We start from the raw sequence: 26,435 nt of genomic DNA on the forward strand, positions 1-26,435 counted from the left end.
ATTTTTATCTATAGATACATACATTCTTTTTCAGATTCTTTTCCATTATAAGTTATTACAAGCTTTTGAGTATAGTTCCTTGTGCTATACAGTAGGTCCTTATTGTTTATCTATTTTATATATAGTAGTGTGTATATGTTAATCCAAAACTCCTAATTTATTCCCCCTCCATTAGCCCCTTTAGTAACCATAAGTTTGTTTTTCATGTGAGTCTATTTCTGTCTAGTAAATAAGTTCACTTGTGTCTTTTTAGAAAATTTTATTTATTTTATAATTGAAGGATAATTGCTTTATGGAATTTTGTTGTTTTCTGTCAAACATTTGTGTCATTTTTTAAAAAGATTCCACGTGTAAGTGATACCATATATTTGTCTTTCTGTCTGACTTCACTTAATATGACAATTTCTAGGTCTTTCCATGTTGTTGCAAATGGCATTATTTCATTCTTTTTATGGCTGAGTAGTATTCTATTGTTTATATATACCACATCTCTTTTATCTGTTGATGGACATTTGAATTGCTTCCATGTCTTGGCTATTGTAAATAGTGCTGCAGTGACTATTGGGTGCGTGCATCTTTTAGGATTATGGTCTTCTCCAGATATATGCCCAGGAATAGGATTGCCAGATGATATGTTAGTTCTAGTTTTAGTTTTTTAAGCAACCTCCATACTGTTCTCCATAGTAGCTGTACCAATTTACATCCCACCAACAATGTAGGAGGGTTCCCTTTTCTCTACATCCTTTCTAGCACTTTATTATTTGTAGACTTTTTGATGATGGGAATTCTGACTGGTGTGAGGTGATACCTCATTGTAATTTTGATTTGCATTTCTCTAATGATTAGCAATGTTGAGAATCTTTTCATGTGCTTTTTGACCATCTATATGTCTTTGGAGAAATGTCTACTTAGATTTTCTACCTGTTTTTTGATTGGGTAGCTTGTTTTTTTGATACTGAGCTGTATGAGCTATTTGTGTATTTTGGAGATTAATCCCTTTTTGGTTGCTTTGTTTGCAAATATTTTCTCTCTTTTTGTGGAATGTCTTTTCAATTTTTTATGGGTTCTTTTGCTTTGTAAAACTTTCAATTTAATTAGGTTCCATTTGTTTATTTTTGTTTTTATTTTCATTACTCTAGGAGGTGGATAAAAAAGATAAGCTTCAATTTATGTCAAAGAGTATTCTGCCTATGTTTTCCTCTAAAAGTTTTATAGTATCTGGTTTTACACTTAGGTCTTTAATTCATTTTGAGTTTATATTTGTATATGGTGTTAGAGAATGTTCTAATTTCATTCTTCTACATGTAGCTGTCCAGTTTTCTTAGTACCACTTGTTGAAGAGACGTATCTTCATTGTTTATTCCTACCTCCTTTGTTGTAGATTAATTGGCCATAACTGTATGGGTTTATTTCTGGCCTTTCTATCCATTCTATTGATCTATGTATCTGTTTTTGTGCCAGTGTCATACTGTTTCTATTACTGTAGCTTTGTAGTATCATCTGAGGTCAGAAAGTATGATTCCTCCAGCTCTTTGCCAGATATTTTATCAGTGTCATTCCTCAATATCAGACATAACAAATTAAACATTAAATGCCATGATCACTAGCTCTGTATTTTAAGCAACCTGAGGACAGACAATATGACTTATAATTCTTGGCTTCCACTGCATATTTTAGATGCACATGTAATTCGCTTTGCTTTGCAATTAATTTGTTTACTGAAAATTAAATCTGTGGCTCTTATGGGAGAGAGTGGGTCATAAGGTGATTTTAAGAAGATTAGAACTTGTCCTTACATGGCTTGGTGTCCACTCCCATGACTGCCGCATTTCCTGCTTCCAAAGACAGCCTAGACCAAGAATATCATCTAAGTGTCCTCAGGTAATGCAGTTTCTGAAATGGTCCGACTTTCTTTCACTCCCACAAAGAAGAAAAAGAGTCAGTTTAAAAGTATATTTTTAATATATTTAATATATTTTTAATATCTTCTGGGTCCAAGGTGACATACTATTATATTTGAAAGACAAATTTATGCATTTCATTAGTTTTTTTTCAGTATTCAGTTTTCTCCAGGAAGTATATATTTTCTGAAATTTCAAGAAAAAATTTTAAATAAGCTAAGAATTAATTTCTTCTGATACTGTCCAGTATGTTTTAATCTATTCAATAATATGATCAATGAAAAAGATTCTCATGTGTCACCACATTTGAGGTGGTTCAGTTAAAAAAAATTGAGACAGCTTACTGAATTCCTGGAAGAAAAAAAAAACCTCTGTTTAAATGTAGGTAAAAGCATGTTACACTTAAATATTTTTACTTGAGATGAAAATTTCTTGGGGTGAGAGTATCAGTAACAAATCATTCTTTTGTCTCTTTGGACATTTGGAACATTTGAGTCTGGACATCCTCACAGATTAAATGATTATCTGTTTATTTGTGCTAGGAGAGCTGATATTTTACACCATTTCTTAAGTTTCATCTGAGGGGAATGGCATGTGAGTTCATCTACTGTGCTAACTCTAGTCTATTACTAAGAGCAGCTTGCCACCTTACGTTAGGAAGGTCCTGAGTCTCTCCATGATGAGTGAGTGGGAAAGAGTATCTTGATTGATTAACTGCATCCTGTGTGTGTTTGAGGGGGTGTACAGGGGATGGGAAAGGGAACGCACCATCTGGTTTCAAATATTTTCAGCCCTGACCCAACATGGAAGGTAATATTATGCCAGCAATTAAATGTTTTCTTTTTGGGTAGATTCAATAGGAAGCCCAAGAATAATGGAGTGAGTAGTCTATCCCATCTCCAGTGTATCTTCCCGACCCAGGAATTGAAGCGGGGTCTCCTGCATTGCAGGTGGATTCTTTATCAACTGAGCTATCAGGGAAGCCCCAATAGGGATAATAATCTTGGAAAAATACTCCCTTATTGCTGGAATCAAATGTGAATGAGTAAAGGGGCTCCCTGATATTATTAGGATCTGTATTTGTCAAGGAAAGACAAAGAACCCTTCTCTCTCACTCCACAGGTGACTTTCATGGCCCTGGGGTGTCTTTCTGGCTTGGAGAACCTACCTTTGGGTGACCCTGTGGTGGTTTCATCCATGGTTTGCCTGCCCCTCTGGATGCCAGCAGGTGTGGTCTCTGCAAAGTCGTCGTCTGTGCCACTGGGGGTTGAGAAGGGGTCCTCTGGGGTTCCCTGGGTGGCAGGATTTGCTCCTGCCTCTCCTGCAGGAAGGATTCCGTTCTGGGCATCTGGATTAGCCTGACTGGTGGGCAGAATGGCTCCAGGGAACAAGGGATGGAAGATAAGGCCTGTTAAGATTTGAGAGGTTCCCTGCTGGAATGAGAGAAGGAAAGAGAAAACAACGTCAAAGAACACATTGTAAGGCTGGTCAACTAGCCTTTTCTTCTTTGAGGGCAGCAAGTTTGAGTAGGATTTGCAGATGAAGAGGGTAGAGTCAGTAAAAACAGTAAAGATTGGGCATTCCTTAGAGAAAATGGCCCCCTAGCCTGAGCCAAGCCTCATGCTGGTTTCATTACTAGGGATCCTTGCTGTGCTCCATTTTTCTCAGAAAGGGAAAGCAAGAATCAAGTCAGCTACAGGAAAAGGAACAATGCATCATTTGTTATGTATCAGTTGTATCTGGAACTAGAACTAAGACAGAACTCCATACAATTAGAACTAAGACAGAAACTCCATGCAGCGGGCTATATTTCTGTTATTGACCTAAACCACAGTCTCTCCTTTGCCCAGACTTTTAAAAGAGTAATTTAAGAGATTAAAAATTAATGGAAAAATGAAGTCAAGTAGATTAATCAATTCTTATATCATGACCTTTATGCTTTCTTTTGATATATTTTTTTTCAAGGGCATTGGAATATTCAGTCAAGAACATTTCTTTTGGCAATTCAGCCACTGGTGTATTCTTTGAGGCTACTCAATGGATCTCCTTTCTATTGGACTGTCAGTGATTTGCACACTGGTACTGAATGTTGTTGGTACTTAGACTTGTTGTTTCTCCCCTGGGAAAAAATTACCGTGAAAAGTTCTTCCTAAGACGAAATACCTGGAAATCAGCTGGTTTTGGAGAGAGTTCAGGCTGAAACTAGTTCTCTGGGACCTCCTAGTTCTGATAACATTTTCATAGAATAAAAAGTGTTGAGAACTTATAATTAAGATACAGATCTGTTTCTTTGAGCTTGGTTCTCAATTGTTAGTATACATAAATACCACCTGGAAGGCAGAAATATGCATTTTTAACCAGCACTCCAAATTGTCGTGGTTTGATGATCTAAGACTGACGTTTGGAAAACACTGTCTTAGATTTATGAGGTACTGAAACCAGAAGTACGATTATTCTGGATGAGAGACAGGAGTAGAGTACAGAAGTTTTCAAACTGGGGGTTGTGACATCCATGCATTTGAAATAAAGAAGATGGTACATCATTGAAAAATAAGGCAAAAATAATAGACTATAAATTACCAGTGCACTCTCTATAATAAGGGTAAATATTGTTTCATAAAATGTGTATATTTTAGCAACATGAAAAATATAACTATTACTGTGCATTTCACTAAAAAAACTTGAAAACCACTGGTATAGTGGATAGAAAAATGGTTTTTAATCTAGATCTGCTGGTTTATTGACCTTGGCACCTATGTTGCTTAAGTTTTTCTAGCCTCTGTGTCTTTTTCTGTTAAATTGTGTTAAAAATCTCTAATTTGTAATCTGGTGAGTATTAAAGTCAATATATGTAAAAAGAAAAATCCACCAAGGTGCTTGTTTTATAGGATCAGGTCCAAAACTGGTAGAAATGGGTGTTCATGTATCCGTGTTGGCAAAACAGCCCCATTATTTGATTTTATTTATGGACAATTAAGCAAATCTCTACCTTCCTTATGATATAAAAATTTACAAACTATCTTCCCAGATATGTCCTCAAATCTTTACTTTAGTGTAAAGTTTCAGTTCAGTTCAGTCACTCAGTCGTGTCCAACTCTTTGAGACCCCATGAATTGCAGCACGCCGGGCCTCCCTGTCCATCACCAACTCCCGGAGTCTACCCAAACCCATGTCCATCGAGTTGGTGATGCCATCCAACCATCTCATCCTCTGTCGTCCCCTTCTCCTCCTGCCCCCAATCCTTCCCAGCATTAGGGTCTTTTCCAATGAGTCAGCTCTTCGCATGAGGTGGCCAAAGTATTGGAGTTTCAGCTTCAACATCAGTCCTTCCAATGAACACCCAGGATTGATCTCTTTTAGGATGGATTGATTGGATCTCCTTGCAGTCCAAGGGACTCTCAAGAGTCTTCTCCAACACCACAGTTCAAAAGCATCAATTCTGCGGCACTCAGCTTTCTTCACCGTCCAACTCTCACATCCATACATAACCACTGGAAAAACCATAGCCTTGACTAGACGAACTTTTGTTGGCAAAGTAATGTCTCTGCTTTTAAATATGTTATCTAGGTTGGCCATAACCTTCCTTCCAAGGAGTAAGTGTCTTTTAATTTCATGGCTGCAATCACCATCTGCAGTGATTTTGGAGCCCCCCAAAATAAAGTGTGACACTGTTTGTACTGTTTCCCCACCTATTTTCCATGGAGTGATGGGACCAGATGCCATGATCTTAGTTTTCTGAACATTGAGCTTTAAGCCAACTTTTTCACTCTCCTCTTTCACCTTCAGCAAGAGGCTCTTTAGTTCTTCTTCACTTTCTGCCATAAGGGTGGTGTCATCCGCATATCTGAGGTTATTGATATTTCTCCTGGCAATCTTGATTCGAGCTTGTGCTTCCTCCAGCCCAGCGTTTCTCATGATGTACTCTGCATATAAGTTAAATAAGCAGGGTGACAATATACAACCTTGACATACTCCTTTTCCTATCTGGAACCAGTCTGTTGTTCCATGTCCAGTTCTAACTGTTGCTTCCTGACCTGCATACAGGTTTCTCAAGAGACAGGTCAGATGGTCTGGTATTCCCATCTCTTTCAGAATTTTCCACAGTTTATTGTGATCCACACAGTCAAAGGCTTTGGCATAGTCAATAAAGCAGAAATAGATGTTTTTCTGAAAGTCTCTTAATTTTTCGATGATCCAGCGGATATTGGCAATTTGATCTCTGGTTCCTCTGCCTTTTCTAAAACCAGCTTAAACATCTGGAAGTTCACTGTTCACGTATTGGTGAAGCCTGGCTTGGAGAGTTTTTAGCATTACCTTACTAGCATGTGAGATGAGTGCAATTGTGCAGTAGTTTGAGCATTCTTTGGCATTGCCTTTCTTTGGGATTGGAACGAAAACTGACCTTTTCTGGTCCTGTGGCCACTGCTGAGTTTTCCAAATTTGCTGGCATATCAAGTGCAGCACTTTCACAGCATCACCTTTGAGGATTTGAAATAGCTCAACTGGAATTCCATCACCTCCACTAGCTTTGTTCGTAGTGATGCTTTCTAAGCCCCACTTGACTTCACATTCCAGGATGTCTGGCTCTAGGTGAGTGATCACACCATCATGATTATCTGGGTCGTGAAGATCCTTTTTGTACAGTTCTTCTGTGTATTCTTGCCACCTCTTCTTAATATCTTCTGCTTCTGTTAGGTCCATGCCATTTCTGTCCTTTATCGAGCCTATCTTTGAATGAAATGTTCCTTTGGTATCTCTAATTTTCTTGAAGAGATCTCTAGTTTTTCCCAATCCGTTGTTTTCCTCTATTTCTTTGCATTGATCGCTGAGGAAGGCTTTCTTATCTCTCCTTGCTATTCTTTGGAACTCTGCATTCAGATGGGAATATCTTTCCTTTTCTCCTTTGCTTTTTGCTTCTCTTCTCTTCCCAGCTATCTGTAAGGCAGACAGCCATTTTGCTTTTTTGCATTTCTTTTCCATGGGGATTGTCTTGATCCCTGTCTCCTGTACAATGTCACAAACCTCTGTCCATAGTTCATCAGGCACTCTGTCTATCAGATCTAGTCCCTTAAATCTATTTGTCACTTCTACTGAATACTCATAAGGGATTTGATCTAGGTCATACCTAAATGGACTAGTGTAAAGTTTAGATACCGTTAATTCAAATTATTTTTCTCTGAAAATGACTCTGGAGAAATGCTTAGAAGTGCCTAGGCATGGTACTATGAGTTTTTGGGTTCAGCCCTTTAGTTATTCATATATATAGGGAAGATTTCATTTATCATCATAAGATGCTAGAATAAAAATATATTTTTCTACAAGCATTAAACGTTTAAGTAAAAAAAAGAATCGTTCCTGAGATAAAGTTCAATATGTATATGATTCTAAGTCTACATGTATTTCAGTACATTATAACACTAGATTTTAATCAACTTTAAATAAAATTTAAAAATATGCATTGAGTTTCTGGATAGACCTGAATCTGACATCAATATGTGGAAAACAAAAGGTAAGTCAAATTAATGGAGAAGTTGCTGGAGAAGGAAGATGGAATCCCTAGCTGGAAAAAAGATAACCTAATGAGAAGGCCTGCAAAAGTGTTCAGTGTATGATAGCATAGGGGCTGAAGTCAAAAGAGACTATATGAGACTATATGAAGATAGAAAACAGCATTGTGGTAGCAATGAAAAGAACTTGAAATACTAGGAATTAATTTTTTTTTGTTTACCAATTCCTCTGAGCTTAGGATAGTACCCTAAAAGGAAAATAATAACACATATTATTAGACAGATTTTAATATATTGAGGCAACATATATATATCATATTTAAAAGCTTAAAATGGTTTTAAAGAGATATATATTTTTTAATTTTCAGCAATAATTTAAACTGCCTTTGAGACTTTTATTACAAAACTCAAGTCAGCACATGGTATTGGACTGCTAACATTTTTTATCTGAGTGATGGGAGGTTTTATGCATTTCAAAAATTACCTATTTTCTATTATTAGGTAATATATACACATTAGAGGAAACTTGGAAAATGCAGACAGCCATAAAGAAAAAAAAATATAATCCCATCACGCAGAGTTGATGTATTTTCTTCCAGATGTTTTTCAAACATTTTTTTTTTACATACTAGAAGTCACATCATTTACAATTTGTGTCTTACCTTTTCTTTTAATACTACACAGCAATTCTTTAACCATATTGCCAACAAATTTTAATAAATGTACTTTTGAATGGTCACAAGTATTTGCTTTTATGCTGTACAGTTTACATAATAATTTTCCTTCTGTTTAAATTTAAGTTGCACCTAATATACTTCTCTGGGGGCTTCCCAAATGTGCAGTGGTAAAAAGTCTACCTGCCAAAGCAGGAGACCCAAGAGATGTGGGTTCTCTCCCTGGGTCAGGAAGATCACCTGGAGTAAGAAATGGCAACCCACTCCAGTATTCTTGCCTGGAAAATTCCATGGATAGAGGAGCCTGGCAGGCTACAATCCATGGGGTTGCGAAGAGTTGGAAACAACTGAGTGACAGAGCACACACACAGTATTATTCTTTACTGTAAACATATTTTGATGAATATATTTATAAATAAACCTTTGCTGTATTTCAGATTATTTCCTTGGAATGTGTTCCCAGATGTGGAATTAAGAGTTAGTATGAATTTTATATTTGATTCTGCTTTTAGAAGTAAAAACTCAAGAGGGAGGGGATGTATGTAAACTTATAGCTGATTCACGCTGTTGTACAGCAGAAATCAACATAGCATCGTAAAGCAATTATCCTCCAATTAAAAAAGGGAAGAAGTAAGACCTGCCATCTGATGCTCATATTTGATCTTGGCTCTTGGTAATTGTATCAGTGATCTCAAGGATTACCTTTCACAAAGGAAAAATATAGAGAGGAAAGTTTATCATTTTTAGAGAAAAGACATATAGTTAATAAATAAATTTGAGATTGAAAAATCCCCCACATCATCAATTTTTAGGTCAGTTAATTAATTAATTAATGTTTTTTGCTTGACAGTGTGGTTTAAAGGATTGACTGGTTGCTTCATCTGTGGCATTTGCTGTATGATATAACTGAACAACTGACTGTAAGTGTTGCCAGTTACTTGTCTTCAAATTGGAAATAAAAACATTGACTATAGAAGATTATTTTGAAGCTTAGATGAGATAGTACATAATAAATAAAAAGTACTTAGGACAGTGCCTGGCACATAGTAAGTGCTCAGTAAATGTTTTTGTTATTATCCTTTTTGTAGTGTCCATACAGTGCAAAGTAAATAGGAAGCTTGGCAACTATCTGGTGAATTGATACAGAATTAAATATTTCACACTAAGATGATCTAAATTAAAATCATATTATAAAATAATCTTACCTGGGCTCCAAAGTGTGCTACAATAACTGGTAACATCTGAAAAAAAGTGAAAAATTTAGTAAAAATATACTAAAAGGTAAATTCTGGCAATGTAAATATTGAGACTTTCAAAATAAGTACACAATATTTATTAAATAGATATTCTATTTAATATATCATCTAAAATCATAGATATGGACTCACGAGAAGGATGGCAATTGGAACTGATTCAGGTTGTGAAAAGATTAGGCCCAGAGAGATTTAGAAACCAGCTTAAGGCATCACATTTAAAAGGCAGAAGTTAGTAAATTTGATGCAAATAATTTTGTTCTCAAGGTATCTGCAAACTTAAAATTATTCCAAGTAATCATGATGATAAAATGCATGTTTCTTTTATGTGGCATCTCAGAAGATACATGAAAACATGTAGTGGATATTTTAAAATAATTAAGATTTCTTGAAGCATATATATTTAGTCTCACAATGGTTGCCTGGATATTTTGCTATTAAAAGAGGCACAAGTAGGAAATTATGGATGATATTGTTCAACGTCCCTGGTCCTAACAATGTTCTTAGAGCTAAGTGAGAAACACTCTACTGGTCACTGATGACTATGTGAATGGAATGAATTTATAATTGGAAAGATCTGGCTAAGGTGTTGGTGTGCTCTAGCACTCTAAGAACTAACTTTAGGGTTTGTTAGAAAGAATTAGTGTTTTAAGGTTTATTTTTATTTCTATAGAAATCCAGTGTCATAAAAGTTATCAAAATGGGACTTTTAATACAACCCAACCTAAAAGATTTGAAAGTCTTATAAAAAGACCCTTATTATTTCTCAAGAAGTTTGTACAGTAATATCCATAATGCCCAAAGATAAAAAGTACACACATTTAGGAAAAAGCCTTACTCTCAGTCAGATCCTTGGCTACTAACCATAAGCAAATAATCTTCAGGGTGGCAATGAAAAGATGGATCAAAGGAAAGCGACAAAGGATTTGGAAGAAAACAAAATGGAAAGTTCTTCTTTAAAGGCAAATTAGAAGGAACAAAAAGATACAAAGAGGAAACCACATATGTCTAAGTAAAAACTATAATGAAAGATAATTAACTAATTTAATACCGATGTAACAGTAAGGAGAGAAGTTGTTAGTTTTACATAGAGAATTTGTTTGAAATAATAGCTAAATGTATTGAATGATTACCATGTGATAGGTACTGTTCTAAGTGTTTTATGTAGATTTACTCACTTAATCCTTCTAACAGCTCTACTGGTAAGGTTCTAATTAATTCCTATTTTAAATGATGAAGAACGTGAGTCACAGAGGGTTAAGTAACTTAGCCACATAGGTAAGTGGAGAGCCAGGATTTGGCCACAAGTTGTGTGGTTCTAGGGTTCATTCTTAGCCACACTGGACTTGCTTTAATAGTGAGAGCTGTGGACATGTGCCCAGGTTTCCAGCAGGGGATATTAAGGTACTCTGCATAGGGAGAGACAGGGTCAGAGCCACTGTGCCTGCACAAGAGAAGGCATGAGGACCCTTGGTGGTGGTATAGCCTAGAGACATTGAAGAAGCCCCACAGAGAATGAGGATTGATTTATATTATTGGATGATGGGGCCATGCATGTCAAACATCTTTACCGAATCTTTAATACCATCTACAGTGCCCACTACTGCCTTGGACTCCAGTGGATATACTCTTTGGGGAATATGAAGATGTACTAAGTCTGACTTTGAGGTTAGAACCAGGCAGCAGTTGAAATTGAAACTGGGGGCAGTTGGCAGGTGGACTATACCAAGGTTGTGCAGTAAACAACTCTCTCTAGTCTTTTTCAGAGGATCACTCTTATTATTAAGATATAAATAATAGAAAATACTTTGAGTGAAGGCTCTAACATATCTGTAAGAAATAAGTACTGACTGATCAACGAATATATACATCAGTATTAAAAAAGAAATGTAAAAGTTAATTACATTACAGAATTTTACAAATATGAGTAAATGAAGCAGTATAGTCTTTTGTGTTATCTCGGGCAAAAGAAGGTACCGGGAAAAGTATTGGTTGAATATGATGTAGAATCTAAATTGAGCAGCTTAAAATAATTTTGTAAATTAAACTCAGCTTTGATTATAATTACTAATTAATGCAAGCTTGCTACTATAAGTTGGGTGTCTATAGTGGTAGGAAGATAGGATATAGTCATGCTTCATTTTTTGGGAATGCGTATTAAAAGTCTTACATTTTTTAATGTCTTTGGATTCACAAATTCTATTCCTGGTCTTAACGAAAGAATCACCAATATGGTCAAAGACTTAGTTAAAGGATGTTCACTGTGGTATTATTTATGGAAGTAAAAATTTTAGAAAAAACACAAACTTTTGCAGTATGGTGGAATACTAACCAATCATTGAAAACAATATTATGCTATTCACAATATTATAAGTGAATATTCAAAATATAGGAAAGCCTTTTCAAAATGTATTATGTGGAAAAGTTAGAGTATAGAACATTAGATATAGTAAGAACATATTTTCTTTAAAAGCTATACTTATATGCGTAGAAAAAAGACTGAAAAGTCATGCTCTAGAATGCTGACAGTGTTTAATTCTGACTGGTAGGCTTATGAGTGAATTTCAGTTTTTCCTTTTGCTTATATTTTCTCTAAATTCTTTATATAGCATGTATATAATAATCAAGAAAGCTTCTACAAGAAATCAGACCATTATGTGGGAATGATAGGGCCTGAGGTCATGTGTTAGGGAGAATAAATTAACGATAACCAGTTAGTCATAAAGGATCACTGTATTTTTCTCCAGAGTCATTAAACTATTTAGAGACGTTCCAAGAAGACAAGTTTGGGCTTTGCAGTTAAAATACAAGCATTTCTAAAAGAGGTGGTGTCCTAAGTATGTCATTTATATCTTTGTGTGAGAAGGTTTTGGGGCTTTTTTCCTAACAGCAAATAATTATGGGAGGAGAGAAGGAACTAGAGGATTCTCAGGAACTTGAAAGGAATCGTGGAAAAAGGGCACAAAAAGGAGATTAGGTTTGCTGGAAATAAGCTTTGTCCGTCACTTATCTTTCCTTTGGAATGATTTTGGTCACTCGGAAAGTTTTTCATAGAAACAGAGCAAGCTGGAGAAGAATCCTGACGCCTCTCAATTCCCAGCTTTATTCTTTACTTCTCAATCTTCCCTAGCTCTTCACGTTTCCTGTTACCTGTTACAGGTGTACTCTTGAGAGGCGATGGGGCAGCATGCTCAGTTTTCTGGGTGTGTTTTCATGGAGTTTCAGCAAGAACCAAATTGCCAAAGACGGTCGTAAGTTTAATAGGACATCCCTCTGCAAAGTGTCTGGGTGAAACTTTCAAGAACCTTGAAAATATTCTTTCCTCCCCTTTAGGCTTTCACCTGAGGGAAAACGCCAGTGTTAAACTGAGTAGGGCTTTGAACTTACTTGTGGTTGCAGCTGCTGCTGTACCTTCAGTCCCCCCAGGGCCAATGGGAGGGTCTGTGTACCAGATGCCATCCCTGCAGCAGGATTTAGCTGTAGGGCAATGAGGAAGATTGTGTTGTTTCAGTTTGAACATCCAGGATATGAAACTGTATTTACTAGATGTAAAAGGGAGGGTTGGCTTTGCAAATCTATAGTAGATGACATTGCATTTGGAATTAGGTATAGAAATGAAGTTCAGAGACCTGTTTGGTCTGCTAGTACAACCATGAAGTCCAGGACTAACTTTTCTCGCACTCAGTTTTCCTTTGGCATTTAACCCATATTCCTGAGGATTACTTAGATGATTTCATACTTGCCTTCCCCTTTTGGCTATGACAGCAATGGTTCCAGGAATTTTCCTGATAGCTTTCTTATGAAGAAAATGAGTTCCTTCATAGGTATCCCCATGAAAATTGTGAGGGTCCAAATAAAGTAGCTTGAGTATGATCTAGTACTATATTTAAATCTGACCACTGGGGAAAAAACCCACTTTAAGCAGGGAAGAAATTTATTAATTATTTTATCCCCCAGACAGATTAAACTATACAGACATTCTATGACATTTCCTATCCCTTCTCATTTGCTCTTGTTGTTGGGGTGATAATAGCATTCATAGTGTTTGGATGTCATAAAGGCTGTGAGGAAGATGTGAAAAAGTGAAAGTGTTAGTCGCTCAGTTGTGTCTGACTCTTTGCGACCCCATGAACTGTGGCCTGCCAGGCTCCTCTGTCCATGGGATTCTCCAGGCAAGAAGACTGCAGTGGGTAGCCATTCCCTTCTCCAGGGGATCTTCCTCAGGAATCAAACCTAGGTTTCCTGCGTTGCAGGCAGATTCTGTCTGAGCCACCAGGAAAGCCCCGTGAGGAAGATATGTTGGAGGAATGAGAAGGGGAGCTCAGAGAGGAGGTGAGAACTAAAGAGGTAAAGACTCAAGAATTAGATTAATTCCTTTAGAGATAATCTCACAGATAAGAAAATTTTTAATGTTGTATTGAATAGTATTCAGCTCTCTTTGACTTTTCTCTGTCACCCCTCTTTCCGTTTATCTACAGGGAAATGTGTGTATGTGTACATCTGTGGATACCCCCCCATATATACACTCAACATGAGGTATTATTTTTATTTAACAATGGACACTAAAATGATATAAAAGGTACTTACCAGTTGCAAGTCTGACCCCAATGTGAGCATATGTGTCAAAGGAATTAGACTCAAAGAAGAGAAGACCTGCAGGGCATTGAAATTAATATGTAAGACAAAAAGTTGTCTGGTTTTACAATACCATCAGTGGTTTATATCCTCAAGTAACATATACTTCTATCACAGTGTATTTACCATAAAGCTAAAGCTTCCGGGCCTCTCACTAGCATTGCCCCTTAGAGGTACCCAAGCAATGTGTCAAGTTTAAGGTATTTATCATCTTAAAAGTGTGTAATTTATTCATTTCTTATCTCACTGTAAATTTTTCATTTTAGTAACTAATTTTGCATATCTAATTTTGTATTCTTTTATAAGGAAAGTCCTCTAAAGTTCAAATTCCTTAAGGTAAAAGGTTGGCTAGTGACTTGAGTATTGTGTAATGTCCATAGACCAAAATGAAAACTTTATTCTGGTGTTACTGTACCATTTTCACAAAGTCTAGATGTAGGTAAGGAGAGGTCTTTTTGAACAGAGGGAGAATGGGAAGAAGGGGGAGGGTAGCTAGGAGACCATTCAGTTTTCGAAAGTATCTAAGTTTGCTTCAATGACAGATTTTACAGTAACACATCAGTTCATCAACAATAAAAGTTAAAACCACTAGGAAATCTGCAACTATTTTTATGGATTACCTCTTAATCCCTGTAGTTCTGGCAAGTACCTTATTTGCTTAAGTCACAGTTCTTCAAAGGCATAGATGATCAAGTTTTCTCAATAGGTGTAGCTATTGCTTTTCAGAGTTGACTAGATTTGGTTGTTGAACCAAATTATTACTCAGACAAAAGGAATAAGCATGAATATGTGTTGAAATAATAAGAATGAAATAAGAAATATGAATGAAAAAAAAGTATGTTTCTTGTTTTTACTTCCCCCCAAATAAGGCTTTTCTCTCTCTCAGTCATGAAACTTTGGGTGAATCTGGACTTTAAATCCACCAGCCTTAGCATGTTCGCTTTGCTGGTCTCCAGATGTTCAACATTGTAGGACTCTTACCTGACTTGGCTGCTGTTGGTTTAGCAGTGTTGCCTGATCTGGAACAAGCTTGGTAGGAGGAAGCACCAAAGCAGGGTTGAGCTGCATCTGTGATAACAAATATTTGAAGAAGCAGCATCTACCATTTTTCATATGTGTTTGCAAGTCTTTTTGAGTTGGCCTTGAGTCTGAACTTAAAGAAAGCTAGCAGGATACTAAGTGAAGAGACCTTATATACATACACTGGGCCTGTCATGACCAGCTCTCCCTCCCCACATTGACTGGAAACAAGACAAAGAATTATTAAACTATTTGGTAGGATGAAGTTATCCAGTAGGGATCATTCCTCCAGCTCAGGCTGAGACACCAGACCTCAGAGTAAAGAAACTTATGTCAGGTGGTCTGTAAAAACTGAAAGAAGACTAAGGTTTAGAAAGAGAATGAACAAGGAGACTTTAAAAATTCTCTTCTCCTGGATGACCTGTTTTAAGACAGAAACAATATAACTTCCAGCTTTACCCATTCCTGACTGAAAGTCATGCCAAGGTTGAATCTTAAAGGAAAACTAAATTTAAACCTCTTATAGAATATTTCACCCCCACCTAGGGGTAGGAACAAGGAAAAAAATTTTTTAATGAATATTGTAGAGGTATAATTTCAAACTTAAAAATGGTTTGAGGTCTTGTATCCATTTATTTCCAGGAGGTAATACATTGACCCAAAATGCAAAAATGTCTACCTTTAGCCCCTGTGTGTTTTGGAGCAGTTTTAACTCCCTGGAACATTTTGTGCATGACAGGAGATGCTACTGTAGAAAGGAAAAGTGCCAGACCAGGAAGGGTGCTGTGGGGAGGGACAGAGGGTGAGTAGGGCATGTGGTTTTCTGGTGGTAGTCATTTCTTTTCCTCCTCTGAGACATAAAATATATAGTCCACACCTCAGCTCTGTACACGTTTGCTTTTTCCTAATGCTTGAAGAGAAGTTGCCATGATTTCTACTTCATTTTCATGAAGCTGTCAGCCTTGAGCCTGACAAGTCATTCCTGTAATAGAAATTTAGTCCCCTGCTTGGTCAGAGTATTTTCTTAGTGTATTAAGAATAACTGAATTTTAGGGGTAAAAGTCTTTTTGAGTCCATATGACCTAGTTGTATTATTCTATTTTATCGATGAAACTGAGAAGCACTGTGACCTGCCCGCGGTGATTTTATGAGTTGTAGAGCCTGTACTAGGAATTCCTGCAAGGACTTTTAGTCCTTGAAGAAATGAGTCCTTCTATTTGCTTCTCTTAGCCTTCCATCTGCATTCAGGTGGAAGCTCCCTGTCCAGGCTGACTCTGGTTGGCCTTTGCTCCTGGCTGTGTCCCCAAGGATAGTGTCCTGTGGCTCCCCCAGCACTGCACTGACTCTTGGGTCACTTGGATATATCCTGGAGCTGACAATGCCTCTTGACTTCACTTTGGTCTTTTCCCTCAGTCATAAGAGAGAAGATTGGCACTATCTGCCCTTAGGGGTCCCTTTAAGCCTTAAGATTATGTAAGTACAAATTCTGCAAAGGTGTTTTCATCTCCTGTGATTCATTGTCAGCCTGGTAGTCAGAGGGATCCTTTGAAAACTGCAGTCTGGTCTGTTCATGTCTTTGTTCAACCCCTGCCTTAACCTCTGTTTTCACTCAGAGTAAAAGTCAGGGACACTACAATGGCCCAAAAGGCTCTCAAACCCTGGGCCGCCAGCACCTCTCTGAACTCCCACTCTACCTCATTTCCTCTCAATCACTCCATTACTGCTATTTAGGCTCCTTGCTGTCTCGGGGACACCCGAGGCCCATGCTTACCTCAGAACCTCACCACCACCTGTTCCCTCTGCCTGGAATGCTCTTTTCCCAGACATTGGCTCACTCCCTCACCTGCTTGAGTTCACCTTCTTTTTGAGGCTTACCCTGACCACTCTCCCAAACATCCAAGTGTCCCAGCTCCAATGTACCCCCATATTCCCAAACTTTTGATCTACTGAAACAATTGCTAGGCTACATTAAGTGTTCACATTTGCAAATCTATTCATTTCATATACCTTTATGATAATTCAACAAATTCATTTACAAGTAATTAAAAAAAAACCTTGCCCATGTGTCCCAAGTTTTTATTTGATAAATCCTACTATGATACCTAATAGACATTTTAATGTTACTTCTCACACGTCCTACACCACTGATTCTTGCTGCTCTCCCAGTCTACATGAACCTGTACACTACTCCTTGGTCCACCTTGAATGATAGCTATGCTTCTAGAAAGTTTTGTCTTGAGTTTTCACACACTATATGGTAATTTAAATTCACAGGAGATACCCAACTTAGAACAACCTTTTGGCAAATTTATTCAGTGAAGTGCAAAAATCCACATTAAAAAAATTAACTTCCTAATTTACCTTGTTTAAAGATTAAAATTTTGCAGGAGTCTTCTTTAAAGAATGACAAATGTGTGTTTGGAATGAAATAAGAAGGAGGTTGGTTTTTCATGTTTGTTCCATCCCCTCCACGAAGATCACCCTGTTCATCTTCTTCATAGAACTAATCATGGTTACAATTTATAATTTATCATTAAAAATAGTCCTCATAAACACCATGAAGGATTATGTCTTTTTTTTTCTCTCACCATTCTATCTTCAACAACTAGCACATTATTTGGTATATAGAGAGTTTTCAATAAATATTTGTTGATTGCATGGATGAGTAAACAAGTGTTAAGTGAGCTTGAAGCCTAATTGAGAATGTTATTATTGTTCTGCTAATTCATAGTAAATATCTTTAATTTTTTTTCTCATTGTCCACACTGAAGCATCTCAAACAAAGGGAAATTTACTTAGAGATACAAACCACTCATATTATGTCTATAAAATATTGGAGGATAGTTGGAATACACGTTTGAATACTAGGTTCTTTTTTTTTTAAACCTATTATATGTGACCTTATTTTGTGATGAAATGTTCTAAGTAAAAAATATTATCTGCCTTCTAATATCCTCTTGTTATGGCACAATTTGGTAGACTTTTTAGAATTTTTATAATTTAGATGTTTTGTGTTTCCAATTAGAAAACTCAGAAAATGTAGTTTACATCTTTAATCATGAGAAAATAATTAGTTGGCAAGAAAATCTTAACTTCTTTTTGGAAGTATTATATAATTAAAATAATTATCCACTTTGAGCAGACATAATCCATGGCATCCCTTTTTCTCTTAATTTCTGCCCTACTTCTCTGTCAAAAATAATCAAAATTCTACCATGATAAAGTGGATACAATGTAAGTACATTGGAATATACACTAATACTTCATTAGCTTATTATCTTTCAGCTTGGAAAATAAAAACAGGAAACTAAGGGAATGGGTCACAAACAGAGAAGTTTTGGCAGAGAGGGAGAGAGAGGTCTACCGTTAGAGATGCAGTTAAGGCTGGGTGGTACATAAAATAAACATGTTGTACTTACGGGTAATGACAGAGTTGATCCTAGAAGACAAAACAGTAGAATCGCAGCCTTCATGTTCAAATTGCTACCTGAAACAACAAAGCATGTTATTCTTTCACTCTATTTTTTTCTTTTTTGAGACAAAGTGGTACGTGAAAAAAATGAGTGGTCTCTTTGAAACGTGATCAGTTCTGTTACCTTTCTCTTCACTAGGCAAAATGTACAGGTGAGGTGACTTCTCTAGTCTGTATGCTGAAAATTTTTACCCTTAAGTGAGCTATGAGTGTGTAGGAGGAATTTAAATTTGACTCCAGGGGGCGGCGACTAAGGGGCCAATCAGGACTTAGCTGTCTGTGAAGTCATTTGGTTTCTTTCATTTCCCAACACTTAATTAGGTGCGTTATTAGCTGCAGACATCATATTACCCAATGTCTACCGTTTGAATAGAGGGTATTTCAGGAAGACATGCCTTGTATAATTAAAAGTTCAGACAATAAAAAATTACAATCTTTCTTCACCTCCATCTCCTTCCCAAATGACTTCCCAGAGTACCTGTTTTATCATGTATACATGGACACATAAATCAAACATCAAAATATAGCTGCCTATGCTAAAAAATGAAAACTATTTTGTATATTTCTCTGCAGTTTACTTTGTTTTACTTTATAAATAATCAGCAACCTATTTGTCAGTAGGTATAGATTTATTTAATTTATTTAACTGCATTATGTTCCATTTCCTTTTGGTGGACAGTTAATCCATTTTCATTTTAGTTTGTAATTATAAAAGTGGCACAGTGAACATCCTTATAATTTTTTTCACAAGTGGGAGTATTTTTGTAAGTATTTTTCTTAGAAGTACTATACTAAAGTATATGTATGTTTAAAATTTCAACAATGGAGGAAATGGCCAGATTGCCTCCAGAAGCGCTGAATGGTGTACTTTATTTTAAATGGGGGAAAAGCTACAGTAATCTAAGCAAAATGCAGGGGTCCACTGAGTTTTCTTTCACAAAAAGAACAATGAAGTGCTCACCATAGGCTTTCAGGGCCCTGGGCTTTACTGAGAGTTTTCTTTAGTCTTATGTATAAGGAAAGAGGTATTCAAATTCTGAGTCCAAATCAAAGGTAAATCTGTGTCATGCTAGGATTTCACATGGAAGGCTATCTTAGAGTTGGCTAGTTTTAGGGTATAGAATGGGCTTCCCAGGTGGCACTAGTGGTAAAGTGGTAAAGCACATTGGTAAAGTGCTTGCCAATGCAGGAGACATAGAGATGTAGGTTTGATCCCTGGGTTAGGAAGATCCCCTGGAGGAGGATATGGCGACCCACTCCAATATTCTTGCCTGCAGAATCCCATGGACAGAGGAGCCTGGCAGGCCTCAGTCCATCGGGTCGCAGAGTTGGACATGACTGAAGCGACTTAGCACACATGCTCACAGACTATAGAATGTCTGAGACAATGAATTGTTCCCCAAAGCTTTTCTATAACTATTCATTACACAGTCAACTTTCATTACTGTCAGATAAGAATAGGGGACACACAAAGGTTAACCAGTATACCCTTGGTAAGCGTAATAATGTATGTGTGTGTGCTCACTTGTGTCTGAGGCTCTTTGTGACCCCATGGACTGTAGCCCGCCAGGTTTCTCTGTCCATGGAATTTTTCAAGCAAGAATACTGGAATGGGTTGTCATTTCTTACTCCAAGGGATCTTCCCGACCCAGGGATCGAACTTGCATTTCTTGGGTCTCTGGGCATTGGCAAGTGGATTCTTTACCACTGTGCCACCTGAGAAGCAGTAAGTGTAATCCTAGGAGTATTCATAGGTATGGAGGGGAGCTTGGTTAATTTTGTTGGGGGCAGGAGGGCAGACAGGGCTTATTAGAGAAGGTGACCTCTGAGCTGGTTTTGAAGAATAAAAAGAATTCATTCATTATGAATGCAAGGAGAGCATCCAGGCAGAACAAGTTTTTATAGAGGGAGGAGAGATGTTATTGCTCCTTATCATGGGAACAAAATGAGGTGAGGGCAGTGGTAAAAGACAGGGTTGGAGAGATACCTAATTTTAATCACCTGCAGTATTTGTGTTTCTCTGTTTCTCTTAATATTACTTCTCTTGGCTCTCCATCAGACACTATCTCCTTCATCTCCATCAGACAGAGCTCCTTCATTATTTCCTGATTGTATGTTTCTCTTGAACTAGATGGAAAGTTCCTGAGCCTTGTCTTGTGATTCTTCAGTGTCTTTTATGTTAATGTCTTTGCAGAGCACTGCACGGGTCACTGCATGTTGACGGATAAACTGCAGAGGTATATACTGTAGGGCGCTGGAGTGAGACGGAGTTCAGAGAAGAGATGGGGCTTTAAGTGGATTTGAAGGGTAGATATGATTGATGGGACAGTGAAGAGCGTGATAAATGGGGTAATATTAAGAGGGGCAATGACATATAAGGGCTGAAGGATGTACAAGGGAAGCAACCGTATGTTTTCACAGGCTTTCATAGACACATTCATTCATTCTTTTATTCTGTCAACTTGTTCTTCTAACCCATCAACTAGCATATATTCACTCTATATTCTGCTCAAATTGCTTCAGTTTCTGGGAATAAAACAGTGGCAAAAATCCCTGCCCTTAAGGAGCTTACCTTTTGTAGGGAGGACATTAAGTGTTTGAGCCTCACTGAGTGGGAGGGAGGCTATGACACTGGGGAATCCACTCTTTCCTGAGCATTATTTTCAATGAATGTGTAGGGGAGGGGCTTCCTTAATTATTTTTCTTTTTGGAAGAAGTAGAGTTGAATTTTATGCCACTGTTGTTCCTGGGTTTAGGTGAGGGGACTTGGGCTCTGTTGCCAGCCTAGAGTTTGGTGCCAGTGGTTAGCTGATTCAGTTGAATCACTGTGTGACTGTCTGGACATCAGGTGATTCAGGGAACTGGCAGTGCATCAGATGCCTGATGTAGACATGTCTCCAACCCCAAGCTATAACGGGACATGCCCCAGCTTGGAAACTGAGCAGTCCATAGGTTTTGGCCAAAATAAACATGGGAAATAAAGAAAGCAAAGTACTTTCTTAGACAAGACATTTTAACTTTGAAAGCAGGTAACTTGCAATAATATAATTATGGAGATGAGAGTCAAGAAATAGGTAATATAAAAGGGGAAAATTCCTGAATCTTTTGAAAACTGAGAGACATCAGCAAAAACAGAGAGGTAATTTATTTTTCTTAAATGACTTAGGCTATCAGGATTCATTACAGTATTTTGTGAACTACAGGCAACACCTAGTCCTGTAGGTCTAGACATTTGTTGGTATTTCTTATTGGCTTTAGTTTAAGTTTCTTTGATTTATGGACACCTTCTTCTCAGGAAAAATGCACATATGCCCATGAACACAATGTGTATCCACCAACTTCAGGGGTTTCATGGATCTCCTGAGAGCCCCACTGTGTGCACCCACTCTTTTGTTGTTGTTCAGTCGCTCAGTTGTGTCCGACTCTTTGTGACCCCATGGACTGTAGCCCACCCAGCTCCCATCTATCCATGGGAGTTCCTAGGCAAGAATACTGGAGTGGGTTGCCATTTCCTTCTCCTGGGGAGCTTCCCGATCCAGGAATCAAACCTGCATCTCCTATACTGGCAAAGGGGTTCTTCACCACTGAGCCACCTGGGAAGCATCCACTCTACTGTGGTAGAATTTCAGTTATTTTTGGCAGAACAACAGGGCGGAAATCAAGAGGAAAAGAGATGCCTTAGATTTTGTCTCTTCAAAGTGGATAATTAGTTTACTTCCAAAAAGAAGTTAAGATTTTCTTGCTAACTTTATCATCTGTGACCAGTGGCCAAACCACTCTGCCAAGAATTCTGGACATATTTTCCCAATACCCAATCTGAAAAAACTTCACGAGATTAGTAATAAACCTATATAGTTTTTTTCCTATTTAATAGAATTTTTTGTGTTTAGTCGCTCACTCATGGATTGTAGCCCACGACGCTCCCCTGCTCATGGAATTTTCCAGGCAAGAATACTGGAATGGGTTGCCTTTTCTTACTCCAGGGGATCTTCCCAACCCAGGGATCAAACTCACTTCTCTTGCATCTCCTGCAATGGCAGGCATGTTCTTTACCACTAGTGCTACCTGGGAAGTAGAATTGTAGATACACTTAATTCACTGGCTGTCCTTCTGGCATTCATTCATCAAAACACTCCATAGAAAAGTGGCTCTACAGAAGGTTTTTGAGCATATATCCTAATTTCCTGTGGGTAGTACAGGTTTGTGTTTGAGGGTGAGAGGTTGAAAATGAAAATATTAGATCTGGATGTGGGTTTTGATAGAGGAGCAGGTGAGGAAATATTTCATTTTGATAAGATTGAGTTTGTCCAGGTCTTTTGTTGATTTGTGGATTTGGATAAAATTTGGTGTGATCAGCTTTTTTTTTTTTTTTGGTATAGTCAGTTTTGAGGTGGCTTTCAGCAAGGTTAAGGTTTTAAAGTGTTTCATGAATACCAGATTTTAGAAAATACTTTTATAGCTCAGAGTTTGATTGACTATAGAGTTTTATATGAATTTTTGGAGAGCAAGTACCTGACTGAATCGCTGTTTTAGGAAGTACTTTGGTCAGGACAATTCTTTGCCTAACAAACCATTCTTGGATGACTGTACGGTAAGACAACACCTAATTAAACAGCTATTTTGGGGTGCATTTTAGATGGGTTGGTTCTTTGCTTATTAGTTATTCTTGAATAGTGTTTTTTGTACATACAGTTCTTAGCTGATCACTATTTTCCAATCAGCTGTGGAAAGGGAAATGCTTTTTCGATGTTTTTATAGTTTTTGGAGAGTTTTTTTAGAGGCAGCTGTTTTGGATGAGTATTGACTTGTTTTGGGTGAGTCTGTTTGAGGTAGCTCCTTGCTGAACAATTTCTTTGGACAAAAGAATTCTCTGCAGATCAGCTTGTCTTGGGTGAATTTGTGTAGAACCAGGTCCTGGCTAAACAGCTGCCTTTTGATGAGCTTTGGATGAGGAAGCTCTTTTCTGATAAGTTGATTTCATATAAACTTGAATAAACATTTGTTTGGGGATGAGTTTGTGAATGGTAAACTTTGTTGATTAGCTGGTCTCCAGTGAATTTGTTTAGAGCCAAGCCTTGGCTGACCAGTTATTTCTGGATTAGTTTAGATTGGGACTTTTTTTTTTTTTTTAACTCATCAGCTGGTTTTGGAACAAGTTGAACTCGATCAGAGTTTTATTGAGATGAAGCTGGCCTGAAAGCAGGTGAATCAGACTGTGCTCTTTTCTTGGTTCTACTTTCCTTTGCTGACTATTACGAGATTGATCAGTTCAGTTCAGTTCAGTCATTCAGTCATGTCCGACTCTTTGTGATCCCATGAACTGCAGCATGCCAGGCCTCTCTGTCCATCACCAACTCCTGGAGTTTACCCAAACTCATGTCCATCGAGTCGGTGATGCCATCCAACCATATCATCCTCTGTCGTCCCCTTCTGCTTCTGCCCTCAATCTTTCCCAGCATCAGGGTCTTTTCAAATGAGTCAGCTCTTTGCATCAGAGAGGTTAAAAAAAAAAAACAAAAAACTATCACTGTGTCTTAGAAGAGAAATAAGTGAGTAAATTGGTGGTAGTGTCTTTATTTGACACTCATTTTACTGGGAGTTCTAATATAGCTTTTATTTGGCTGTATAGTAAAGCTGTACGATTTTCTCGATTGTAGACCCCAGGCTATATACTCCAGACAACTTCCTGATCATATTTTAAAATCACCAGATGTCAAGGATATCCTTAAGTGTCTATTGTTGGACAATTGTCAATTAGTCTAGGTAATTTATGTTAACTATTAGGAGAAACTGTTGATGTGGGATGGGGAGGAATTTCTTGTCTTGGGGCTTACTTTAGTAGCTAGTTTCATATTTTGTCCTCTTCTCCTTACCCTAAACCCAATTGAGTTCTGGTCTTAAAACTAATTATGAAAACATATAGCTGTTGGATATTTACTATTTTTCATACAGTGATGATGAGCTGGAAGGTTGCCAATTTGTTATCTCTGATGTAAAATGAGAATAGACAAGACCAAATGTACAGTCATGCCCAAGGCCAACATCTTGAAGTTTGATTGGAGGTGGAGAAGTCTGTATAAGAGATTGCAAAGGAGCAGCACCACAGGAGTAAAACTTGGAGGGGACAATTTTAGACAGGGCAAAGTAAGAGAATTTTTGAAGAATAACAAAGTGATCAAAGTGTAGGGAGTTGATAAGAGATCAAGTGTAATAGCTACTGAAATAAGTCCATTTAAATTAGCAGCAAGTAAATCATTGGTGAGGGCTTCTTTGGTTGCTCAGTGGTAGAGAATCCACCTGCCAATGCAGGAGATGTGGGTCCAGTCTCTGGGTGGGGAAGATCCCCTAGAGAAGGCAACCCACTCCAGTATTCTTGCCTGGGAAATCCCATGGACAGAGGAGGCTGGTGGGCTACAGTCCAGGGGTTCACAAAGAGTCAGACACGACTGAGTGACTGAACAACAGCAACAAAGTCATTGGTAAACTGAGGAATTGGAATCCTGGGATGAAAGCTGAATCAGAGGACATTGAGAGGTGAGTGAGAGGTAAAGATGTGAACACAGGATGATAGGATATCTGTAGACAACTCAGCCTTTTGAGGACTTTAGCTGTGACTTGGTGAAGAAATAAAGGAATAAAGGTGCTGGGAAGGCAGGGTGTTTTCTATCTAGAGCACAAGTAGAGGGTTTCATCTTTGGCTGGGCCATTGTAACAGGAGTAAAGACAAATAAGATGGAAACAATTGCAGGCAGGTTTGTGGATGTGGTGGCAATACATTGAAGGAATTGTTAAATGTTAGGTAAGTTCATTTACTAAGAGCTGAGGGAGAAGGGAAAGAGACTGAGATTTTAGGCTGAAGAATAGATAGCATAATCCTTTTAAAACTGAACTGGACCCTGTGGAGTTCTCCCAGGGTCAGAAGCCTTTCTGTGTCCCCGATTTCTTGTTTATAGAAAAAGGCTTTAATCTCCTAGACCTTCCTTGAATTCCAAAGAGCAGATTCAAAGTTACTACCTGGGAAAGTGAGAGAATGCAGAAACAAGGGAAAAGCAAGCCCAACATAATCTCTTCCATGACTGTTAGCTTAAACCAATGCCTTGATTTATGACCCAACACTGTTGAGATAATGTCCTGTGGCTTCAACCAGCTGGCCCCAAACCAACTTAAAATTGATGACACAGGGAGGGCCAATTAAGAACTGAAACTCCTGAACCATCACCAAGGCTCTAAGTAAATTATAAAATGCCACAACCATTGCCTTTTTCTCTCTCCTGGAAAGAATTTAAGGGATCACAAGACCATGATTTAATAGTTTGCTTTACAGAAACACATAGTTCAATCACAATCACCACAGTGACACATCAAGCAAAAAAAGCAGTTCCAGGAAGTCTGCATCTGTATCTTATCAGGAAACTAAAATCATAAAGAATCCTCCCCACCCCCCTTTATCTTTTTTGCCTTTATAAACCTTGCAACCTGGCAAGGAAACAGGGGTGCTTTTGAGACAGTCGACATCTCCCATCTTCTGGGTTGGTGGCTCCTTGACTATTAAAACTTTCTTTGCTCCAGACTTTGATGTTTTTGCTTGTTTGGACTCACTGTCCATCCAGCATATGGACTTGGGTTTGACAACACTTTGCAGTATGAGTGAGCATGCTGACTAGAGACTGGTGGTCTGGGGCAAGCGTTTCTAGTAATTCCAGTTGTTCTGCTGTGAGATCATTTCCAATAATCCTCAACGACTTGGTTAAGTGGTGTGGGTTCAGATAGCTGTGTTTTCAGTGAGAAGTCTTTATTATTATGGACACTTAGCCATGGTGCTGAGGATAGTCAAAACTTCAGGACAAAGATGGATCTAACTAAGGGTCCTCACTTGGGATTATCCCTCTTCAAATCTCTTCCTCCTCCCTACTCTTTCCAGCTGTTTACTTCTCCTTCTTTAACTGAAACAACATGGAGAAAATAAAAGCCAT

The 26,435-nt window shown here is 37.8% G+C and overlaps 2 protein-coding genes across 2 annotated transcripts in view; one reads left to right on the plus strand and one right to left on the minus strand.

The window, feature by feature from the left end:
* Positions 1-26,435, plus strand: part of LOC145544668 (uncharacterized) — a 256,837-nt gene that overhangs the window by 23,026 nt on the left and 207,376 nt on the right. The window lies entirely within an intron of this gene.
* On the minus strand, positions 2,242-18,463 carry AMTN (amelotin). The gene is made up of 8 exons (XM_081515751.1): positions 18,410-18,463; positions 14,952-15,038; positions 13,923-13,988; positions 12,723-12,812; positions 9,288-9,323; positions 7,630-7,656; positions 3,070-3,334; positions 2,242-2,252 (listed from the first exon to the last, which is right to left on the minus strand). Exons 1-8 carry the CDS (start codon positions 18,461-18,463, stop codon positions 2,242-2,244), a joined length of 636 nt encoding a protein of 211 aa, XP_081371877.1.

This window comes from Giraffa tippelskirchi, chromosome 1 (genome assembly GCF_054371585.1).
Source record: "Giraffa tippelskirchi isolate mGirTip1 chromosome 1, T2T-mGirTip1v1.2.pri, whole genome shotgun sequence".
In the NCBI taxonomy this organism is placed as follows: Eukaryota; Metazoa; Chordata; class Mammalia; order Artiodactyla; family Giraffidae; genus Giraffa; species Giraffa tippelskirchi.

What these genes read in the sequence shown, in the direction of transcription:
- AMTN (XM_081515751.1), bottom strand. Translation starts at nt 18,463, where the DNA reads ATGAAGGCTGCGATTCTACTGTTTTGTCTTCTAGGATCAACTCTGTCA. An exon ending in TAGCACACTTTGGAGCCCAG is followed by an intron (nt 7,657 to 9,287) that starts GTAAGATTATTT and finishes TTTTCCTTTTAG; the next exon opens with GGTACTATCCTAAGCTCAGA. An exon ending in TCCTAAGCTCAGAGGAATTG is followed by an intron (nt 3,335 to 7,629) that starts GTAAACAAAAAA and finishes CTCTCATTCCAG; the next exon opens with CAGGGAACCTCTCAAATCTT.